The following is a 20,468-nucleotide window of genomic DNA, read 5'->3' on the forward strand; positions in this document are numbered from 1 at the left end:
TTGAATGCTAACGAGGAGGTAAACGTCCCCACCAATCTGACGGTGGTGCCGATCGAGTACCACGATCTTGCTGACGTTTTCAGCAAAGATCTGGCGCTCACCCTTCCCCCGCACCGTCCATACGATTGTGCCATTGATTTGATCCCGGGCGTTGACTACCCGTCCAGCAGGCTGTACAACCTCTCACGTCCTGAGCGCGAATCAATGGAGACCTACATCCGGGACTCGTTAGCTGCCGGGCTGATCTGGAACTCCACCTCCCCGATGGGTGCTGGTTTCTTTTTCTGTGGGCAAGAAAGACGGCGGACTCCGTCCATGCATTGATTACAGGGGGCTGAACGAGATTACGGTTCGCAATCGATACCCGTTGCCCCTGCTGGATTCAGTGTTCACGCCCCTGCATGGAGCCCAAATTTTCACCAAATTAGATCTTAGGAATGCGTATCACCTGGTTCGGATCCGGAAAGGAGACGAGTGCAAGACGGCATTTAACACCCCGTTAGGTCACTTTGAGTACCTGGTCATGCCGTTCGGCCTCACTAACGCCCCCATGACGTTCCAAGCTTTGGTAAACGACGTCTTGCGGGACTTCCTGCACCAATTTGTCTTCGTATATCTGGATGATATACTCATCTTTTCCCCGGATCCTGAGACCCATGTCCAGCATGTACGTCAGGTCCTGCAGCGGTTGTTGGAGAACCGGCTGTTTGTGAAGGGCGAGAAGTGTGAGTTCCACCGCACTTCTTTGTCCTTCCTGGGGTTCATCATCTCCTCCAACTCCGTCGCCCTGATCCGGCCAAGGTTGTGGCGGTGAGAGAATGGCCCCAACCCACAAGCTGTAGGAAGCTGCAACAGTTCCTCGGCTTTGCAAATTTCTACAGGAGGTTCATTAAGGGCTACAGTCAGGTTAGTAGTCCCCTGACAGCCCTGACCTCCCCAAAAGTCCCCTTCACCTGGTCGGATCGGTGCGAAGCCACGTTTAGGGAGTTGAAACGTCGGTTTTCGACTGCACCAGTTCTGGTGCAGCCCGATCCTTGCCGCCAGTTTGTGGTTGAAGTGGATGCCTCTGACTCAGGGATAGGAGCCGTGCTGTCCCAGAGCAGGGAATCCGATAAGGTTCTTCACCCTTGTGCCTACTTTTCTCACAGGTTGACCCCGGCTGAACGGAACTATGACGTGGGCAATCGGGAACTCCTTGCGGTGAAAGAGGCTCTTGAGGAGTGGAGACACCTGTTGGAGGGAGCTTCGGAGCCATTCACGGTTTTCACAGACCATCCGAACCTGGAGTATATCAGGACCGCTAAGCGGCTGAACCCCAGGCAAGCCCGCTGGTCACTGTTCTTCAGGAATTTTGACTTCCGGATCACCTATTGCCTCGGGACCAAGAACCAGAGATCGGATGCCTTGTCCCAGGTACACGAAGACGAAGTCAAAACAGGGCTGTCGGATCCTCCGGAGCCCATCATTCCTGAGTCCACTATCGTGGCCACCCTCACCTGGGACATGGAGAAGACCGTCCAGGAGGCCATGGCACGGAGCCCGGACCCAGGAACCGGTCCAAAGAACTGTTTGTACGTCCCACCAGAGGCCAGGGCTGCAATCTTGGACTTCTGTCATGGTTCGAAGCTCTCCTGCCACCCAGGGGTGCGAAGAACCGTGGCAGTGGTCCGGCAGCGCTTCTGGTGGGTGTCTATGGAAGCCGACATCCGGGAATACATCCAGGCCTGTACCACCTGTGCCAGGGGCAAGGCGGACCACGCAAAGACTCAAGGACTCCTTCAACCGCTTCCGGTGCCTCGTCGCCCCTGGTCCCACATCGGTCTGGATTTTGTCACGGGCCTCCCGCCGTCCCAGGGCATGACCACCATCCTCACGATAGTGGACCGATTCTCCAAGGCGGCCCACTTCGTGGCCCTCCCAAAGCTCCCAACGGCCCAGGAGACCGCAGACCTCCTGGTCCACCACGTCGTCCGTCTGCATGGGATACCAACTGACATTGTCTCGGATCATGGTCCTCAGTTCTCCTCACAGGTTTGGAGGAGTTTCTGCAGAGAACTGGGGGCCACCGTGAGCCTCTCGTCCGGGTATCACCCACAGACGAATGGACAGGCAGAGCGGGCGAACCAGGAACTTGAACAGACCCTCTGCTGTGTAACATCCACGCACCCGATGGCCTGGAGTACCCATCTGGCCTGGATCGAGTACGCTCATAACAGCCAGGTGTCTTCTGCCACCGGCCTCTCCCCGTTTGAGGTGTGTCTGGGAGAGAGAGGTCGGTGTGCCCTCGGTCCAGGCCCACCTGCGGAGATGCCGTCGGGTGTGGCGCACCGCCCGTTCTGCCTTGTTAAAGGCCCGGACGAGGGCTAAGGCCCATGCAGACCGCCGGCGTTCCCCGGCCCCTGCATACCAGCCCGGGCAGGAGGTGTGGTTATCTACAAAGGACATCCCTCTCCAGGTGGACTCTCCAAAACTGAAGGACAGGTACATTGGCCCCTTCAGGATCCTCAAAGTCCTCAGTCCGGCAGATCCACCCGGTATTCCACGTCTCCAAACTGAAACCACACCACACCTCATCCCTCTGTGCTCCCAGACCGGCGCCGCCTCCTGCCCGGATCATCGATGGGGAGCCGGCTTGGACGGTCCGCCGGCTCCTGGACGTCCGTCGGATGGGCCGGGGGTTCCAGTACTTGGTGAACTGGAAGGGGTATGGACTCGAAGAATGCTCCTGGGTGAAGAGGAGCTTCATCCTGGACCCGGCCCTCCTGGCCAGGAGGAGCCCGTTGAGGGGGGGTTCCTGTTGTGTGGGCCGCAGAAGAGGAGGTACTGCTGGCCCAACACCAGAGGGTGCCCTGCCTGAAGTGCGGGCTTCAGGCACAAGAGGGCGCAGCCGCCTCACAGGAGCAGCCGGGAGTGACAGCTGTCTCTCATCACCACCTGACAGCTGTCACACATCACCACATCATCATAAAAGCCAGACAGCAACTCCACCTCCTTGCCGAGATATCTTCAAACCTAGAAGGTAAACTCTCAGCCGTTTGACTGTGCCGTTACGCACGTGATTCCTTTTCTGAGTGTTTGCAGGAGTTGCTGTAGCTGCTGTCAGCTGGGTGCTGCGTTTTGTGGTTCCGTGAAGGAGTGACGTTCTTCACCCCCACGCCAAAACGCTAAGCTCTGCACAACTGTGTTCTGTGTTAAAGGTGGAGGTGTTGTTTCCCACCTGGAAAGACAATTTGCTGACTGTTTGCTGGGTGTGTGCTCACACCCACCCTTGATTGTTTCTGCTTCCTGCCAGCAGTACCAGATCCGACAGCCGGAGACGGTGACCACCTGGGGACTCGGGACTTGGCAGCTCCAGTATTCTCCGGGTTCGGTGGCGGTGGAAATCGTGTGGGTGCCAGCTCCTCTCTGGACGGATATCTTCTATCCTCGAGCCTGCCCACACGTCACCTTGTATATTTTGATTGTAACCCAAATTCTGTGTTTGTCTGTATTCTCGTGCATGTCTCATTTTGACCGTTGGGGTTTTACATAATTATTGTATGGCCTTGCCTTACAATATAAAGCGCCTTGGGGCAACTGTTTGTTGTGATTTGGCGCTATATAAAAAAATTGATTGATTGATTGATTGATTTCACAACAGTAAAGTGTTGTATTTTGGCTCATCTATTGTCCGTTCATTTACGCCCCCTGTTGTGGGTCCGTGTCATTACACTTTCCCAACAATTAATGCGTTTTTAACCTTTTCAATGTTATTTATTTTATTAACTTAGACTTTGTCAGAAACATTTTAAAAAGAACTTTGGTTTTACAAATATTACAACATAAATGTCTTTTTTTGTCTATTATTCTTGCTTTCAATGCATCTAAAACCACTCAAAATTGGTTAAAATAGGGCTTGCCAATAACATTATAGAGGTATGCTTCAGGTGGTTTTGCCCCTTGACCTCCGCCAGGGGTCCCTGCACCCCCAGCCATGAGCCGTGATCACATAATTTACCCGGCACTAAAATGGTTCTAGCTAGAACCCTGTCCCAGATCCTCCACGTTCATTCCTGAGTCACGACTGACTTAATCAGGGAAGGAAAGTTTCCTGTTCCTTGGTGGCTTCCATAAAATTAGCTCTGAAACTAGATCATCTTTCGCTTGGTAGAAGTGACAAGCGAATTCGTCCCGGCGCTGACTAAGCCACTGGCTTAGTGGTGGAATGTCCCCATATATTTGCCTGAGCGTGGGATGTGAGAACCATGAAAGGTTCTGTATCCTTCTGAGGAGATTTGTGTAGCAGCTATTTACACATTTGTGCAGTCGAGTGTTAAGCGCCCAGGTTTCCAAGATGTACATCAAAATCAGTTCTACGACCGTCCTGAATAGATCGATTTTAAGCTCGTTTGGGAGATTTGATGGACAGATTTGGGTCATCTTGTTGCATGCTACCCAAGTCTGTGCCTTACTGGTGTTCTTGACCCATAATCCATGAGCCTAGGTATTTGAAGTCATTAACATGCTTAATGTTGTGTGGGCCGCTGAAGAGGAGGTACTGCTGGCCCACCACCACCAGAGGGCGCCCTGCTTGGAGTGCGGGCTCCAAGCACGAGAGGGCGCCAGACCCAGAAGAAGTGACAGCTGTCACTCATCCTCTGCACCAGCTGTCACTCGTTCATCATCACCACCATAAAAGCCGGACTGCAACTCCACCTCCCCGCCGAGAAATCGACTACCATTACCAAGGTAATTTCTCTGCTGAATTTAAACTGTGACTTACGTCTGATCTGTTTGCAGCCGATGTCCTGTGGTGCCCTTTCAGCTGGGTTGGCGGTCAGTGAGAGAAGTGACGTCTTCGCCTCTCACTCCATCCAGATAAGTGGTTACAGGAGCTGCTAGTGTGTTCCTAGTTTGGAGATGGAGGTGCTCCCTCCTCACTGTGTTTGAACTGAGAATTACTGAGTGTGCGGACTCGCACTCACTCATCATATTTCTGCTTTCTGCCAGCAGTACCAGGGTCGACAGCCGAAGACAGAGGCCACCTGGGGACTCGGGACTTGGCGGCTCCGGTGTTCTTCGGACCGTTGGTGGTGGAAGCCGTGTGGGACGCGGCTTCTCTCTCGTCGGGGGTCTTCTATCTTCGAGCCTGCCCACACGTCACCTGGTGTTAAATTGACTGTGCAAATTACTATACGTTTCGTTGTGTATTATCACAACATTAAATTGTTACCTTTTTGGCTTATTCATTGTCCGTTCATTTGCGCCCCCTGTTGTGGGTCCGTGCTACGACACCTTCCCAACACTTAATTGGCACACCAGATTTAACAGAGATGGAGGCGGAAGCTCTAACTGTGTGAATTAATTAAAGCCCAGGTGAAAACACATCCTATGTAAGGGAGACTGGGACTGTTGTAAGTCAAACACAGCAGCACGCACACGTGCATAGAATACATTCTACACACAAGAACAGGCTGATCTTACAGCGTGAATTAATTAAAGCACAGGGAAACCCATGCACACACACACAAACACAAATGCATGCCCTAAGTCAAGTCAACCATCTATCTGCTGCAGCCAGGTGAAGCGTAGGTGTCCTCGTGACCTTCTCCAGCCACTGAGGTCCTCAACATTCAAACATATATGTGCTGGATCATGCACATAGAAACACACCACATGGCCAAAATGTCCCAACTGACATTACCTCAAAATGCAAGTGATGCGTCTCACCTGAACCTCCTAAAATAAACACCCATTTGGCACATAGTCATTCTGGCAGTGCCCAAAGATCCTCTGAGGTAACCCAGTACCAAAGACATGCACTCTTCTTCCTTAGGTTACTGGTTAACATCCAAGTCTCAAGACTTGGACCTTCATTCTCCTGCAAAAATATTGACATCACCAAAATGTCACTGTCTAGGGACCCCGTGAATCCATGAACTCTTCCCAGGCATCTCTCAATTTCAAAGGTCGACCCAGAGACATAAATATCACTGCTGAGATAAATGAATGTCTCTACAAGTTCAACACTTTCACAACATATACACTTCGCATGCCCATGTCCAGGAAGTCATTAAAAGCCTGGATCAATTTCTTGATGCAGGACAATCACAAAAATGTGTCATATGTAGGGGAAACAAGGACAGTTGTAACACTGTGAAAGTTGTAGAAATGCATTGTTCCAACAATCACGGATAAGGTAGAGTGATTGTGATGACTAAACAGGTTTCTTTATCAATTTCAATTTCAATTTATTTTCATTTATATAAATCACAACAAAGTTGCATCAAGGCGCTTCACACAAGTAAGGCCTAACCTTACCAACCCCTAGAGCAAGCACACAGGTGACAGTGGTAAGGAAAAACTCCTTCTGATGATATGAGGAAAAAACCTCAAGCAGACCATACTCAAAGGGGTGACCTTCTGCTTGGGCCATGCTACAACACAATTTACAAAATGAATATACAGGACTTATTTCTGTTTTATCCGTGAGCCTCATTTTGCCGTAGTTTATGCCAGCTACTATAAGGCTTCATTTGGGGCAAGACTGGACTCTCTCACTGACAACCACACCTGATTCTAATCAATCATCAATCCAATATCCACTAACCATCGAGCAGCTGGCAGACATGTTAGTGGGATATTACATATCGTCACCTTGCTAAAATAATGGCCTAAGTCCTGTTTGGGAAAATATGACTTAGGCTATTATTTTAGCAAGGTGACGATATGCAAGATTGATCTGCTGCATCAAAAATCACATTTGGTTTGTTCTCATTATATGTCCTTTTCATTTAGTGAATTACAAGATAGTAGCAATTATTGTTTTTGAGTTATGGTGTGGTATGGTAGTTAAACTGGAAGGGACAGACTTATTCATTCATGAACTGATCTGTTTAGTTAGTCAAATATTTATTTATTTATGTGTTTGTTTGTTTGTTTGTTTGTTTGTTTGTTTGTTTGTTTGTTTGTTTGTTTGTTTGACAGGGACAATGCAATCAAACATAGTTACAAAACACAGCTTGCAGCTGATGCGATGTACACATAGTATATACAGTAGCTACTGCTAATTTTCAACTCAAATCCCTGGTTGAGCTTTTCTACACTAACAAGACATCATCTAAAATACAAATTAATTTACATGAGAACATTTCATCTATAAATAAGCGCAGTTCAAAAGTTCATCACTCACCCATCTCATTCATTCACACTCTCACACATGGGTGCAGTTTTGATTTATTTTAAGCCAAGATTTAAGTTTGGATGAGAACCATTTAAACTCGCTGATGGACTTAATTCTGTGAGCAATGAGTTCTAGAGTTTACAGGCAAATGATGTTCTACACTTGGGGGATTGTACAGTTGTGGTTTAAGCTGCCTCATGTTGTGCTACTGCTGCTTGGTCTCTGGACAACTGTACTGAGTGATTCTGGAACCTGATTATGGTAACATTTGAAAATAATTTGAGAAAGCACAAATTACTGAAACTATCAAATCTTAATAAATTATACTTGTTGAGAATTCGACAGTGGTGAAAACGGATAGGATTTCTGTCCATAATTTTCATAGTTTGATTTTATGATAAAAAACACCATACATACATACATACATACATACACACACACACACACACACACACACACACACACACACACATATATATACGAGGTCTGTGATAAAACTAATGTACCTTTTTATTTTTTTCAAAAACTATATGGATTTGAATCACGTGCAATTACATCAGACAACCTTGAACCCTCGTGCGCATGCCTGTCGGTTACATCATTCGCCTGTGGGCAGGCTTTGAGTGAGGAGTGGTCTACCCCTCCCGTCGGAATCTCTTTGTCTGACAACTTCCTGAGAGATTGGTGCTTTGCTTGATCAAAATTTTTTCAAAAACTGTGAGGGACATCGAAGTGGACACCATTCGAGAAATTCAGCTGGTTTTCTGTGAAAATTTTAACAGCTGATGAGAGATTATGGACTGTTGCTGTCGCTTTAAGGACTGCCCACAGAGCGGGACGTCGCGACGCGCCCTGAGCCGCCGCTGTCTGCCTGTTTCGAGCTGAAAGCTTCCAAATTTAAGCCTCTGTTGACCCAGGACGCCGTGAGAGAACAGAGAACTTTCAGAAGAGGTCGGGATCAGCAGTTTATCCGGACATTCCACTGTTAAAGGAGATTTTATTAATGAAAGACGTGCGGACGGGTCCGCGCGTCGGGACGCAGCCGGCGCGATGCGGCGACACAGGAAAAACACCTCCGTGTTGATAACCATTTGTAAAAACTAGGCGGCTTTTGATGGCTTTCAGTTGAGTGAGTATCTGAGAAATTGTTTAACAGCTGGACATGTTCCAACTTGTCCTTAAGGCTTCCAACGGAGGTGTTTTTCCTGTGCCGCCACACTGCACCAGCTGCGTCCCGACGCGCGGACCCGTCTGCACTTTCTTTCATAAAATAAAAAGGTCCGATACTTTTCTAACAGACCTCGTATATAGTGTTTTCTATGTTTTTGTACACACTGAATCATTACAACCACAATGACAAAGGATTTTTTTTCATGAGAAAAAATTTGGTGCTTTTTCGATAAAACACACAGTCGTAGTGATATACACTCAACAAAAATATAAACGCAACACTTTTAGTTTTGCTCCCATTTTGTATGAACTCAAAGATCTAAAACTTTTTCCACATACGGCTGATTCTTTAACTACGGCCACTATTGGCCTTGTAAATGTAATTTTCACCACACCATTGCCTTACACTATAAAGCGCCTTGGGGCAACTGTTTATTGTGATTTGGCGCTATATACATGTGCTCTGATGTCACTGTTTATCTCCATAGAAACTACCCAAACAATCTTTCATACAAACTGTTTAGGGACATTACAGTGTTGTGGTGGAAATTACGGCAATAGTGTGGGACAACTACATTTTGTTTAAAAAAAATCACAACAGTTGTATGACATTGAATACCCCAATTATGTTTTGATTATTTTACTGATATTTTATTCAGAGATATTTTAAAACATTAGAAAAAACGTTTCTTTACCATTCATTTTTATCATTGAAGATCAAAAGTCTGGGTGTGGGACAAGCACAAAACGGCAATATTTGCATATAATGATGCTGAAAAAAGGTAAAAAAGTCATCATAGACTACTAGAACAAATTTCTTAACACACTTTCATTGTAAAGATAACTATAAAAGTGTGAAATTTCCCCTTTTTTCTGTTTTTCATACAATATGATCAAAGGACATAATAAGTGCCCGTAGTCTAAGAATCACCCATACACAATATCACAATTTCCCTCAAATATTGTTCACAAACCAGTCTAAATCTGTGATAGTGAGCACTTCTCCTTTGCTGAGATAATCCATCCCACCTCACAGGTGTGCCATATCAAGATGCTGATTAGACACCATGATTAGTGCACAGGTGTGCCTTAGACTGTCCACAATAAAAGGCCACTCTGAAAGGTGCAGTTTTATCACACAGCACAATGCCACAGATGTCGCAAGATTTGAGGGACCGTGCAATTGGCATGCTGACAGCAGGAATGTCAACCAGAGCTGTTGCTCGTGTATTGAATGTTCATTTCTCTACCATAAGCCGTCTCCAAAGGCATTTCAGAGAATTTGGCAGTACATCCAACCAGCCTCACAACCGCAGACCACGTGTAACCACACCAGCCCAGGACCTCCACATCCAGCATGTTCACCTCCAAGATCGTCTGAGACCAGCCACTCGGACAGCTGCTGAAACAATTGGTTTGCATAACCAAAGAATTTCTGCACAAACTGACAGAAACCGTCTCAGGGAAGCTCATCTGCATGCTCATTGTCCTCATCGGGGTCTCGACCTGACTCCAGTTCGTCGTCGTAACCGACTTGAGTGGGCAAATGCTCACATTCGCTGGCGTTTGGCACGTTGGAGAGGTGTTCTCTTCACAGATGAATCCTGGTTCACACTGTCCAGGGCAGATGGCAGACAGCGTGTGTGGCGTTGTGTGGGTGAGCGGTTTTCTGATGTCAATGTTGTGGATCGAGTGGCCCATGGTGGCGGTGGGGTTACGGTATGGGCAGGCGTCTGTTATGGACGAAGAACACAGGTGCATTTTATTGATGGCATTTTGAATGCACAGAGATACCGTGACGAGATCCTGAGGCCCATTGTTGTGCCATACATCCAAGAACATCACCTCATGTTGCAGCAGGATAATGCACGGCCCCATGTTGCAAGGATATGTACACAATTCTTGGAAGCTGAAAATGTCCCAGTTCTTGCATGGCCGGCATACTGACCGGACATGTCACCCATTGAGCATGTTTGGGATGCTCTGGACCGGCGTATACGACAGCGTGTACCAGTTCCTGCCAATATCCAGCAACTTCGCACAGCCATTGAAGAGGAGTGGATCAACATTCCACAGGCCACAGTTGACAACCTGATCAACTCTATGCGAAGGAGATGTGTTGCACTGCATGAGGCAAATGGTGGTCACACCAGATACTGACTGGTATCCCCCCCCAATAAAACAAAACTTCACCTTTCAGAGTGGCCTTTTATTGTGGACAGTCTAAGGCACACCTGTGCACTAATCATGGTGTCTAATCAGCATCTTGATATGGCACACCTGTGAGGTGGGATGGATTATCTCAGCAAAGGAGAAGTGCTTACTATCACAGATTTAGACTGGTTTGTGAACAATATTTGAGGGAAATGGTGATATTGTGTATGTGGAAAAAGTTTTAGATCTTTGAGTTCATCTCATACAAAATGGGAGCAAAACCAAAAGTGTTGCGTTTATATTTTTGTTGAGTGTACATATCTGCCCTGCTAATTTATAACTGCATTTTAGAAGATGTGCACCTTGGCTTTTGCAAAACATAGGGGGTACTCAGTTCAAAGAAAAATATGTCACATTTGTCCCGGTCTCCCCTCTTATTTAAATAATGTTTTCACAATTATCATATTTTATGCACTTTTATGAAATTTCAATTTTACTTATGAGCATGTTTTAAAAAAATAATGTACTTCTTGAACCACAGAGGTGTAAGAATATATAACCCCCCCCACAAAAAAGAAAAGTTCGCAGGAGAACCCATTGTTGGAGGTGACTGCCCCCTAGAGGCTGTCTCAATAGATCAGGCGCACACAATTATCTCTTTTTGAAATCACGATCGATTTGTTCCACCGTGTAATCCAACTTGGGATCTTTTAGGTGTTGCTGAGAAATGCCAGTATGGGGGTGGGACTGCTGGGACACACACACACACACACACACACACACACACACACACACAAGAGGGGGCGGGGTTATGTTTGAATATGTTGGTAAAGCAAGTGCAAGTGCACGCTGCAAAAATAAGCACTGGGTGATGTGCAGAGTGAGAAAAAGATTAAAAAGAAACAAATCGTCATCCTAATTTCCTGCGTTTTCGTTTGAAAACTTCTGTGACCGAGAGGCCAATAACTTCACAGCTGTACGTAAAGTTACTGGGACGGGGGACAAAAAAGAAAAAACGACTTAAGTTACTACACTGAAGATCACCTTACAAGGTAATGAGACGTAAATATTAGTAAAAAAGTTTAAATTGAAGAAAAAAAATACACGCGCGTCTGATGGTGAGTTCACGGCAACATAAATTAAAGGATTTATGGCTTTCAGAGTCAGTGCGCCTTCAAAGTTCTTCGAGTATCGCAATACAAGTCCGGAACGAAGGAATTTAGTTTAAATATCTCCATAATGTAGAACACAAGCGAGGAAAAAAGTTTGAAATACCTTATCTCTTTTGATAGAGCCCCTGCGGCAGTTTCCTGCACCTGCTGAGGAGTTCATGGTCCCATGTAGGAAGAATGTGGGATACAAAAAGGGCTTCACATCTCTCTCTCTCTCTCTCTCTCCCTCCCCCCCCTCTCTCTCTCTCTCTCTCTCTCTCTCCTTGTGTGTAAGCAAAACTATATATGCACACATACACAAACACACCAGCACAACCTCTGTGGATAAATCCCCTCTGATGATTTATCTGAAATTCCCCTGAATAAAAATGCTTAACATGTAAAATATATCTTTTTAAAAATTTATGAAATTAAATTAATGAAGTATATAAAATCTCCTAAATAACATCAGCAAACTATTTCAGTAGGTTTCTTTAGTCATGTATGTATGAAATGCCAGCTGATAAGTTAAAAAAAAAAAACTTTATGATTGTAGCCAATAAATTTGACTGTAATCTGTTGAATCATTAGTCTTTCCATAACGTAATGGGAAAATACTGAGACACATGATCCAAAGATCTTATAACACCAAAATGCTTCTGAAATAGATAGAGTGAAACTTTACTCATTTTGGGCAACTGAGAACAAAAATAATGTTTGGAATTGTGGATTGGCTCTAGTTTAGGGTGTCCCAAAAAATGCCAACTTTAAAAAATTTCGAGTCTCACCCACCAAAAACTTTCCTTTTGGTGAGTCATTCTCACATGTAAAATTGTTTGCCAATTAGAAATTATTTAGAGGTGGCTCAAGGTCACCAAACATTGTATTTTCATTGCACTAATTATACAGAAATGATAAAAACAGCCCTAACAGAGTGGGGTTTTTTTTCCAACATTTATGATTAATCTGTAAGCACTTGCAGAATGGAGACAGTTATCAAAAAAGTACCAAAAAATATTAAACAAAGCCATAAAGGCAAAATAAAAAGTAAGTAAACACAGTATTGTAAATATAACATGTAAATTGTCTAACTGACCAATATCATAGGCTGACTATGAAGCCCAGCTTCTGCACAAATTGGGTTTGGAGCCAAGTTTGGACCTGTATAGTCACTGCAGTAAACATCTAGCACCCAATCTGCTGCTATAATTTCTAAATTACCAAAATAAACTGTACACATCTGAGTAGTGATCTAATAGTTCTAAAAGTGGCAAAGATATGACATTCCAATTATTGCACCGATGTCAATTGTCACGGTTAGATTTTCAATGTTTGGTGACCATGAGCCACCTCTAAATAATTTCTGATTTGCAAGCAATTTTACATGTGAGAATGACTCACCAAAAGGAAACTTTTTGTTAGGTGAGACTCAAAATTTTTTAAAGTTGGCATTTTTTGGGCACCAGATATGCCACTGCTGAATTTTTTAAGGTGTTACAAAAAGAGAATATTTTATTTATAATTTTATTTATTTAGAATATCATTTTATTTTCATTTCAGTTTACATTTTTTAAATTGTGAATTAGTATTTAGTGTGTATTTATACATGCTTGTATGGAGTCAAATTCCTTGTATTCTTTGAAGATACTTGGCGAATAAAGGTGATTCTAATTCTGTTTCTGATTCTCAATAGGTGAATATAAACAATCAGAGAAACATGAAAAGACCTATGTTCATGATTTATCATGAAAACTCTATCAACACAACATAGTTATGTAGATGTAAAAACACAAATATCTTGGAAATCGTAGGCAATAAGTCATTTTTATTGTTATATTTGAATTCAACATGTCAGAATCCCCTTACCAAAAAGTAGTACATGCAAGTATGTTTCAAGTATTCTTCCAGTTTACTTTTTATATACTTATCAGTACTATTTTTTGTTATGGATCCATAACAAACAACAAATTCTATTTCTGAAGCAGACAACTTCTAAAAATGTTTAGACCAGTGATTCATATATTTAATCCAGTTGCAGTTCATGACCGGTGAATGCTCTCATTGCGTTGCAGCTTTGTTCCCTTATTTGAGTAAAGTTACAGTCTTTATATGATATGCTGTATAATGGGCTTGAGCTAGCTTGCCATTTGGTGCAATGTTAGCATGAGCTGAGTGCTTCCATAGTGAGTAATTGGATTTATAATATGCTTTATAAAACATACACTTGAGGTGTCTGAGGACCTGAGTGAAGAATGCACCCTAAAGCAATGATTCACAATGGATTTAAATGTTCGCGTGCCTTAAAGGCTCGCAAATTTCACATAATGCGATGCTAACAGGCTAACATTAGCATGAAAATTCAACTAGCACCACAAAACACAATGCTAACGGCCATCACATAACGAGACGGTAATTAGGATGAAAAGTCACTAGCATCACATAACACATATGCTAATGGGCTAAAGTTAGCATGAAAATTTGCTAGCATCACATATGATCAGAGCCCCTGTGCTGTCCTTTAGAACAGACTTTTCTAGCTTCTGGTCGGTCTTCTTGTCAGCCACTTCCTCTATATGTCGATGGTACATCCCATGGAGGAGCTTGGTCTTCCATGATACCGCTTCCTCCTGTTCCTTATTTCTTCAGCAGTTTGGTGCACTCTTACAGTCTGTGAACTTGGGGGGGTCTATTTATGAATGCTCTTCGTCTCATTCCGGATTGTGGCTCTAACCCTCCCCAATTGTGTGGCTCATAGACCTCAGAGTACTGGACTTTGGGTGGAAACATCCATGCATTGTGAGGTGTTTTCATGTCTTGGCATCTGTCTCCTGTGGCCAACTTATTCCAGCAGTGTATCTGTTGACTTCTAGGGGGTATGTATTGATGACTTGGATATTATGATATTATTCCTACCACTGAGTTGGCTTCTCAGAACCTGTCTGACCTTCTGGAGCTATCTGGCTGTGGCCGACCTTCTTGAATCTTCAGCATGGTTCCTGACTCACTGGGTAGGAAGTGTGTGTGTGTGTGTGTGTGTGTGTGTATGTACCCTTCAGCAGTATACAGTCTGCGACATTAAGGAGAAATGTCCCATTTCACTGCTCAATTTGAATCCATTTTCTCTCTGTATTGTGAAGTTAAGATGCTCCCTTTTAAATGCTCTGTATCATATGTCATAACGTATTAAAATGGTTTGTGGGATGTTAAAGGCTTTTGTGTGGGGGTTGGCAAAATATATGTATGTGGTGGGCTGAGACCAAAAGAATCGCCATACAAAATCAATAAATCATGTTTTACCCAATATATTGTCTTATTTTTACTGTTGTGTAGAGTTTTATTCAGTGGGGTGACAGTTTGTGAACACTTTGTGTGTTGACCAATAATTCTGATGGCTCACCTAATTGCATAAATACATGCTGAAATATAAAGTGGAATGAGATTCACTTTGGCTTGTCTTGTGTGTGGAGAGAAATGATACTGTGGTCTTCCTGAAATCAGGTCAGATGCAACATATTTTTTACAGGAGCAGAATGAAACTTAAAATGTGCCAAGAAGCTTCAGAGACCAACACTGCAGCACAATCCAGTTTCCAATTTTTTCCAGTCTCCATTATCCACCCAGAAGACCAGAGTGTTCAAAAAGGTATTGGTTTTCTTTCTGTGTGGAGTTTTGCATGTTCTCCCTGTGTCTGTAGTTGTCCAGAGCTACAGATCCTTGGGTGTAGTCCTGGACAATAAGCTGGTCTGGTCTGTGAAGATGGACACGCTGTATAAAAAGGGGTCTTCCTCAGGACACTTAAATCTTTTGATGTCTGCAGTGAGCTACTGTACCGTGAGAATGGGCTGATTCATATATACAACCCCAATTCCAATTAAGTTGGAACATTGTGAAAAATGTAAATAAAAACAGAATACGATTTGCAAATCCTCTTCAACCTATATTCAATTGAATACACCACAAAGACAAGATATTTCATGTTCAAACTGATAAACTTTATTGTTTTTGTGCAAATATTTGCTCATTTTGAAAATACGTATCTATGAATCACCGATCTATGAATCAATTAAAAACCTAGCTTTCAGGGAAACAGCTTTACTTTGAGCATCTTATGTACACCAGAAGCTGCAATTACAAGCTTTTAGCATTAGGTGCTGATCAAAGACCACGCTATGTCACCCTGTCTCCACTCCCCGCCCATTTACTTATTTGGCCTAATGAGGAAAAGATTCAAAAGTGTTCATTAAAGACAGAAAGTCAATCAATCAATCAATTTTATTTATATAGTGCCAAATCACAACAAACAGTTGCCCCAAGGCACTTTATATTGTAAGGCAAGGCCATACAATAATTACGTAAAAACCCCAACGGTCAAAACGACCCCCTGTGAGCAACCACTTGGCGACAGTGGGAAGGAAAAACTCCCTTTTAACAGGAAGAAACCTCCAGCAGAACCAGGCTCAGGGAGGGGCAGTCTTCTGCTGGGACTGGTTGGGGCTGAGGGAGAGAACCAGGAAAAAGACATGCTGTGGAGGGGGGCAGAGAACAATCAGTAATTATTAAATGCAGAGTGGTGCATACAGAGCAAAAGGAGAAAGAAACAGTCAGTGCATCATGGGAAACCCCCAGCAGTCTAAGTCTATAGCAGCATAACTAAGGGATGGTTCAGGGTCACCTGATCCAGCCCTAACTATAAGCTTTAGCAAAAAGGAAAGTTTTAAGCCTAATCTTAAAAGTAGAGAGGGTGTCTGTCTCCCTGATCTGAATTGGGAGCTGGTTCCACAGTAGAGGAGCCTGAAAGCTGAAGGCTCTGCCTCCCATTCTACTCTTACAAACCCTAGGAACTACAAGTAAGCCTGCAGTCTGAGAGCGAAGCGCTCTATTGGGGTGATATGGTACTATGAGGTCCCTAAGATAAGATGGGACCTGATTATTCAAAACCTGTAAGAAGAAGAATTTTAAATTCTATTCTAGAATTAACAGGAAGCCAATGAAGAGAGGCCAATATGGGTGAGATATGCTCTCTCCTTCTAGTACCCGTTATACTCTAGCTGCAGCATTTTGAATTAACTGAAGGCTTTTCAGGAACTTTTAGGACAACCTGATAATATGAATTACAATAGTCCAGCCTAGAGGAAATAAATGCATGAATTAGTTTTTCAGCATCACTCTGAGACAAGACCTTTCTAATTTTAGAGATATCGCGGTAAATGCAAAAAAGCAGTCCTACATATTTGTTTATATGCGCATTGAATGACATATCCTGATCAAAAATGACTCCAAGATTTCTCACAGTATTACTAGAGGTCAGGGTAATGCCATCCAGAGTAAGGATCTGGTTAGACACCATGTTCTAAGATTTGTGGGGCCAAGTGCAATAACTTCAGTTTATCTGAGTTTAAAGCAGGAAATTAGAGGTCATCCATGTCTTTATGTCTGTAAGACAATCCTGCAGTTTAGCTAATTGGTGTGTGTCCTCTGGCTTCATGGATAGATAAAGCTGGGTATCATCTGCGTAACAATGAAATTAAGCAATGCTGTCTAATAATACTGCCTAAGGGAAGCATGTATAAAGTGAATAAATTGGTCCTAGCACAGAACCTTGTGGAACTCCATAATAACCTTAGTCTGTGAAGAAGATTCCCCATTTACATGAACAAATTGTAATCTATTAGATAAATATGATTCAAATCACCGCAGCACAGTGCCTTTAATACCTATCACGAATAAGCTACACTTATTACAAGTACCATTACTGCTAAAGGAGGCCGAGGAATAACTAAACATTCACACCCAGAGCAGAAAAGTGCGGGAGAGACAGGAGAAGCTGCCATGCTAAACCGGCTAAGAGCTAGTAGCTGCGCTAAGCTAGCGGATTCCTAAAAACACACAAAGTGAATAATGTGTAAATAATTTAGAGGTGATTCAGCAGAGGGAGTGCTTTAGTTAAGGCACGTGAAGATTACACTGTGAAACAAATCGTTATCTAGTTAACTAGATCAATCTAACTGCGCAGATTAAACAGCTAACAGATTACAGCAAAACACGCTGTGCTCCGGAACAGGAAGTGATACAATACCGCAGTGAGAGCCAACCACCAGTAGAGGCAAGAGTCTTCGCCTTGGCACGGGCCTTTCCGGTCTTTCTTCTTCCAGACATTATAGATCAGCAGAGCAACAGCAAATGTGTCCGCAACACATTTGCAACACAAAGTGTGAGTGTGTTGAAAACCGCAAGCAGGGATCCTAGCCACGACACACTCTGGAAATACTAATGATCCAGGGTTGGGGAGGTTTCTGCAGGTAATTAAAACACACAAGAGAGCAGTTTTCTTTTGTCAAACACAAAAATGTTACTTATTTTTTAAGTTAAGCATTTTTCTTCCCTGTCATGCATGCATGGTGTTGATCAGCGATCAATAGAATGATCTCAGAGAAAAACAAAAATGATTTCCTGTAACAAAACTACTTCTTTTTTTGACACTGTAAAATTACATTGTTTCTTTCCACGTTGTACTGATGCTGTTTTGGGCCATAAATAATTGAAGAGAAGAAATATAGCATATAATACACAAAGACCCCCAGTTTAGGTGTGACAACTCCCAGTTGGGTTGTGTTGGTAAGAACAAGCAGGCACAAAAAATGTAAAATCTCCCTCAAGGATGGAAAAGAGGAAACTGCGTACTCCTGTGTTTAATTAACATAACATTTTAAATTACATGTTTCGGTGCTGCAAGAACCAAACTTTTCATATGCATGTCTTTTTTCATCCATTCTGCAACTTCTAAAAGGTTTCTTTTTTGTATTACACAAAAGCTCTAATGAACAAGCGAACCAAAAAAGTGTCAAACTGCATCTGTGACAGAGTATCCATCCTCCGGCAGAAAGCCATCGTTCAGAGTTCAGCACCATGGACAGCAGCCAGCCACACATCACACTGAGAGCACAGCACAAAGGCCTCCAAAGCCACAGGAGACCAATTAACTGTGCTTATAGTTTTTTTGTCCATAAATGTTCATGGGGAGGTTTTTGGACCAGGAAAAAGTGTTACATGGAGGACATCAATCAATCAATCAATCAATCAATCAACTTTTTTCTTATATAGCGCCAAATCACAACAAACAGTTGCCCCAAGGCGCTCCATATTGCAAGGCAAGGTCATACAATAATTATGAAAAATTATGAAAAACCCCAACGGTCAAAACGACCCCCTATGAGCAAGCACTTGGCCACAGTGGGAAGGAAAAACTCCCTTTTAACAGGAAGAAACCTCCAGCAGAACCAGGCTCAGGGAGGGGCAGTCTTCTGCTGAGACTGGTTGGGGCTGAGGGAAAGAACCAGGAAAAAGAGATCGATCACTAATGATTAAATGCAGAGTGATGCATACGGAGCAAAAAGAGAAAGAAACAGTGCATCATGGGAACCCCCCCACAGTCTACGTCTAAAGCAACATAACCAAGGGATGGTCCAGGGTCACCCGATCCAGCCCTAACTATAAGCCTTAGCGAAAAGGAAAGTTTTAAGCCTAATCTTAAAAGTAGAGAGGGTATCTGTCTCCCTGATCTGAATTGGGAGCTGGTTCCACAGGAGAGGAGCCTGAAAGCTGAAGGCTCTGCCTCCCATTCTACTCTTACAAACCCTAGGAACTACAAGTAAGCCCGCAGTCTGAGAGCGAAGCGCTCTAATGGGGTAATATGGTACTACGAGGTCCCTAAGATAAGATGGGACCTGATTATTCAAAACCTTATAAGTAAGAAGAAGAATTTTAAATTCTATTCTAGCATTAACAGGAAGCCAATGAAGGGAGGCCAACACGGGTGAGATATGCTCTCTCCTGCTAGTCCCCGTCAGTACTCTAGCTGCAGCATTCTGAACCAACTGAAGGCTTTTTAGGGAACTTTAGGACAACCTGATAATAATGAATTACAATAGTCCAGCCTAGAGGAAATAAATGCATGAATTAATTTTTCAGCATCACTCTGAGACAAGACCTTTCTGATTTTAGAGATATTGCGTAAATGCAAAAAGGCAGTCCTACATATTTGTTTAATATGCGCTTTGAATGACATATCCTGATCAAAAATAACTCCAAGATTTCTCACAGTATTACTAAAGATCAGGGAAATGCCATCCAGAGTAACGATCTGGTTAGACACCATGCTTCTAAGATTTGTGGGGCCAAGTACAATAATTTCAGTTTTATCTGAGTTTAAAAGCAGGAAATTAGAGGTCATCCATGTCTTTATGTCTGTAAGACAATCCTGCAGTTTAGCTAATTGGTGTGTATCCTCTGGCTTCATGGATAGATAAAGCTGGGTATCATCTGCGTAACAATGAAAATTTAAGCAATACCGTCTAATAATACTGCCCAAGGGAAGCATGTATAAAGTGAATAAAATTGGTCCTAGCACAGAACCTTGTGGAACTCCATAATTAACTTTAGTCTGTGAAGAAGATTCCCCATTACATGAACAAACTGTAATCTATTAGACAATATGATTCAAACCACCGCAGCGCAATGCCTTTAATACCTATGACATGCTCTAATCTCTGTAATAAAATTTTATGGTCAACAGTATCAAAAGCAGCACTGAGGTCCAACAGAACAAGCACAGAGATAAGTCCAGTGTCCGAAAGCCATAAGAAGATCATTTGTAACCTTCACTAATGCTGTTTCTGTACTATGATGAATTCTAAAACCTGACTGAAACTCTTCAAATAGACCATTCCTCTGCAGGTGATCAGTTAGCTGTTTTACAACTACCCTCTCAAGAATCTTTGAGAGAAAAGGAAGGTTGGAGATTGGCCTATAATTAGCTAAGATAGCTGGGTCAA

The 20,468-nt window shown here is 43.4% G+C and overlaps 1 protein-coding gene across 1 annotated transcript in view; it reads right to left on the bottom strand.

The window, feature by feature from the left end:
* Positions 1 to 11,833, bottom strand: part of LOC117521500 (dipeptidyl aminopeptidase-like protein 6) — a 334,231-nt gene extending 322,398 nt beyond the window's left edge. The window contains exon 1 of the mRNA XM_034182811.1: positions 11,762 to 11,833. Within this exon, the coding sequence (XP_034038702.1) occupies positions 11,762 to 11,818 (57 nt within the window). The 5' untranslated portion in view covers positions 11,819 to 11,833. The remainder of the gene's footprint in view (positions 1 to 11,761) is intronic.
* Between the last annotated feature and the right edge of the window lie 8,635 nt (positions 11,834 to 20,468).

Source organism: Thalassophryne amazonica, chromosome 12 (genome assembly GCF_902500255.1).
Source record: "Thalassophryne amazonica chromosome 12, fThaAma1.1, whole genome shotgun sequence".
NCBI lineage: Eukaryota > Metazoa > Chordata > Actinopteri > Batrachoidiformes > Batrachoididae > Thalassophryne > Thalassophryne amazonica.